This window comes from Tarenaya hassleriana, unplaced genomic scaffold, assembly GCF_000463585.1.
Source record: "Tarenaya hassleriana unplaced genomic scaffold, ASM46358v1 Cleome27, whole genome shotgun sequence".
NCBI classification, from domain to species: Eukaryota; Viridiplantae; Streptophyta; class Magnoliopsida; order Brassicales; family Cleomaceae; genus Tarenaya; species Tarenaya hassleriana.
Window position 1 is genome coordinate 481,676 of NW_010965946.1, and position 4,493 is coordinate 486,168.

The 4,493-nt window shown below is 34.1% G+C and overlaps 1 protein-coding gene across 1 annotated transcript in view; it reads left to right on the top strand.

The window, feature by feature from the left end:
• Positions 1-3,143: 3,143 nt before the first annotated feature.
• Positions 3,144-4,493, top strand: part of LOC104817163 (uncharacterized protein At1g04910) — a 3,261-nt gene continuing 1,911 nt past the window's right edge. Inside the window, exons 1-3 of the mRNA XM_010546238.2 lie at positions 3,144-4,038; positions 4,210-4,378; positions 4,468-4,483. Coding sequence (XP_010544540.1) covers positions 3,347-4,038; positions 4,210-4,378; positions 4,468-4,483 — 877 coding nt within the window. The 5' untranslated portion in view covers positions 3,144-3,346. The remainder of the gene's footprint in view (positions 4,039-4,209; positions 4,379-4,467; positions 4,484-4,493) is intronic.

The window sequence follows — 4,493 nt, forward strand, 5'->3', positions numbered from 1 at the left end:
AAACAAGTAAAAATAGATATATATATATATATATATATATATATATATATATATATATTCGTATGGCTGAACATCTTGTAGGTATATAAGCATATATATTCCTTTCATATAACTATAAGTGTGTGTATATATATATATATTTCCAATTTTATAAGTTTTTGAAAGGGCTGTCAATAAAAGTCTTAATGTTCGCTCAACTCCTCCTTGATGGTAACCATCGTACCAAATGTTTTTATCATTCCAAGCCAAAGAAACCATCTTCCCTAACTAAACCATGACTGTATATATCTAATTACAACATGATTAGGACAACTAATGTAACCGAGATAATTTTGTTCAGTTCTTTTTGTTGATTGCCTTTATAAATAATTAATTGTATATATAATTTAATTCCATCTATCATGAAATATAAAATATAATCTTATCTAGACAATTGGTGAGATCAATAATAGGAACGAAGAGAGAGAGAGAGAGAATATTGATCTCTTTGTTTCTGTTCATGATCAACTCACAGAACACGTAAATCTTAAAATCGGGAATAAATTATATTACCGAACACGTAAATATTAAAATTTGTTACGAAAAGCCCGGTTAGTTGAGTTTGTCCCAAATGGTTACAATATTAGATTATTTTGTTATTATATTAAAAAAAAAAAAGAGATTCGGTTAACTAATAAATAGATAGGAATTGGTTACTTTATTTATTAAAAAACCGAGGTGGTTCACCCAAGAAATAAGGAGAGGAAAAAATAAATCTCCCCTTTTTTAATTGCAAAGATAGTTATTAGGTTTATGTATTCTATTTCATTTTATCGAATAAAAATTATAATTGAGGAGGGTTGTTACAGATGCTATAAAACAACTTCCATATGATTAGTGATAGCTTATTTTCGTCATGGCGATTTATTAGTGCTAATTAGTTAGTCTTTTCCCTTTTTTTTTTAATCGTCACTAATATGAAGATATCATATTACCAATTTACCATGCATGCTTGGTCATAGTAATCGTAGTTTAACAGTATAATGTCCATGCAATTCCCAAAACATACGTATACTTATGTGTGTACGTACATATATGTGTACATATACGCACTGTTTTCGTGTGTAATATATATATATATATATATATGTGTGTGTGTACAGTTGGATATATGCACGATAATGAGCATTGTTCGTATATATATATATATATAAATATAATATGACAGTCTCATTTGGAACGTCTAGGTAGCACATGGTCTAGAGATTAAATACGATTCGCATTTGTCTCGTAACTTAGGAAGTTAGTGATATGACATTCTCAAATTCCAATAATTTTACGGTTCCCAAAAATTCCAACTAATAATTGCATAATATTCTCCATGTATAATGGACATAAAATTTAATTTTTAAACTAACTTCAAATAATATCACATAATGTAAGAGCGAAAGCATGGACCCAATGATCTGTCTCATTTCACTGTCATCACCGTATAAATAATTCGAAATATTTAAATTTGAAATGATAATCAAAGTCATCGTATAAATATTTATTAATGGCGAATAAATCACTTGAACAAAGAAAGACGTTCCGAGATATTAACTACACACACATAGCCACACAAATATTTTTTATTTTAAAAGCCTTACATATATGTATCTTACCATAACTATATATATATATATATATATATGTAAGTTAGTGATATTGAAACTTTTTTAACCCTCCAATTCCAAGTTGACAATACAGCCCATCCATATCTTACGGATATAATTGAAAATTGAATCCGATAATGTTATTTATAAAACGATTTATTGCTCAGATATTAACATAATGGTGTATAATATCATTGGCCTGGTCAACATACGACTTCGGGAACGTACAAACAAATTATGCGTATAATATAAAGTATGATGGGAATGATAGGAGGGTTATGCTCTCTTATTGGCTTCTTTCAGTTTTTATATTAATAACTTTTTCATTATTATTAAATGAAATATTTAAATCGATCGTCGGATACTCTCAATGCTGACAGAGAGATTTTGCAAGGCCAAAACCATAGTCTATATTATTATACACAAAATTTAAATTCGTATTTCTATGTTGCCATAAGTCAAATTCGATATAATAGAGCTACAAGCATTTCAAATACTATACAAAATTATCCATCCGTTATAACGACACGTAATTAATATTCACATGTTGTATCATAGACTAAAACTTAAACATGTCCCCACGTGAACATTTTGAATGACCCGACTTGTGAATTTGTGATAACGGGAAACTGTTCATAATAAATAGGATATTGAAAAAATACCCCGACGCAGCAATCTCAATGCTTGGTGGATTGAGAATATTGGACCGGCGAAAGTTGGAATATTAAGTGGACCCCACAAGACGTGAGAGGGATCAGATCCACGTGGCAGATGTTGAGACGTCCTTTTAATCCTACGTGTCAGTATATGCCAGCATGTCAAGTGGAATCCAGCTGGCGTCCATCGGGATAAAGAGTTGGATGTGCCAACTGCCAGACAAGTTTATTAAAATTCCTTCCTATAGAGTCACATATCAAATGTTGTATTTCAACATTAAAACTTTGTAAGATTCCTTATATAAATATCATATTTTTTTAGACAAAAAGTATATACATAATTTATATGGTATAAGAATATTTTTTTTTTTTTAAATGCATCATATTAACTGAAATGGGTTTGATTTAATATTTATATAGAATAAATAGTTTTAAACTAATTTAAATCTGTATAATTATCCAATGGTCTAATAGTAAAAGAATGTACAAAATATTTTCTTATCCCGACTCAAATTCAAAACGTGGAGAGGTATATTCATAATTTCTCAATCTTCTAAAAGATATAATTAGATTAAAGAACTTGTAAATCTCAGAATTATTAAAAAAATCTGTATGATTTACTTGTCCAACCTAACAGGTTTCGGCTTACTAGATTTAAGATAATCAACCTTTTTTTTTTGGGAAATGTAAGTTAGATACTGGAAAATTCAGAAAATGTGATGACGTCATGCCGTAAGTATAAAAAAATGCAACATCATGGGGCCCACGAACACGAGGAAATTCAACAAGCTGGCACTCGTTTTTTTATATGACAATTACCCATCAAACTCTTGTGATCGAAAAGGAAAAATTAATCCACATTCTTCAAAAATCGCTGTGGACTGCCCCTCTCTCTCTCTCTCTCTCTCTCTCTCTCTCTCTAAGAACGCGTCTCAGAACTTCGCGTTCTTCGCAAAGACGGAGAGGACACTAGAAAAATCCTCTTAAAGCTCTTCGCATCTCCTTCGACGATCCGTAAAGTTTATTACTGTTCATCGTTTCTTTCGTTTCTCTGCAATGGCGATGCCGAAGAGCGGCAACAGCAAGAAGAACGTTTCGTACATCTCCGTTCCGTCGCAGATTATAAACTCTTTGTCCTCTTCCTCGTTGCAATCTCTTCTTGTCTCACCCAAGAAATCCTCCAGATGCTCCAACAAGTTCAACCTCTCTTTCAGAAACCCCAGGCTCTGGTCCTTGTCTCTGTTTCTCGTCTCCGTCTTCGGAATGTTGAAGCTCGGTTTCAACGTTGACCCTTTTACGCGGTACCCGTGTTCCACGAATCAACCAGGAAGCTTCGACAGGGAAAAAGGCGTCGAATCCCATCTGGATTTTTCCCATAACGCCGAAAAGAATGGAACAGAACGGGATACTTCAGATGGGCATTCGAAATCGGAGACGAGATTTCAATCGGAGAGTGGAAAGAACGAATCTTTGTTGGCTCCTTCGCTGTCGCCGAAGGAGGAGGAGAGTGATTTCTGGAGACAGCCTGACGGGATGGGGTACAAGCCCTGCTTGGGATTCAGCACTCAGTACAAGAGAGAAAGCTCGACGATTCTGAAGAACAGATGGAAGTATCTGCTCGTTGTGGTTTCTGGTGGGATGAATCAGCAGAGGAATCAGATTGTTGATGCCATTGTCATCGCTAGGATCCTCGGCGCTTCACTCGTTGTTCCCGTTTTGCAGGTTAACGTCATCTGGGGAGACGAAAGGTAAATGAAAAGTCTCTGCTTTAACTTGTCAAAGGTTTGTTCAGAAGCAAAGTCATGAACTTTCTTATACCCGCGTTCGATTCCTACATCGTAATAGTGCTTGTCTTAATGCAATGTTGCAAGGTTCAGGAGCTTAAAATCTGTCTTGTTTTCCCCAATGTTTTTGTGCAGTGAATTCGCTGATATATTTGATTTGGACCATTTCAAGAGGGTTCTCTCAGATGATGTCCATGTAGTTTCATCACTGCCTTCAACACATGTAATGACGAGGCCTGTGGAAGAGAAGAGGACCCCCCTCCATGCTTCCCCTGAATGGATTCGATCACATTACCTCAAGAGGGTAAAATTGCTTTAATGTTTTACCTAATGGTAGTCACATTGTGTGTTTTTTTTACTGAATAGCTAATAGTGTTTCCTCTGTTATTTCAGATTAACCGTGAAAGAGGTCGACAGTT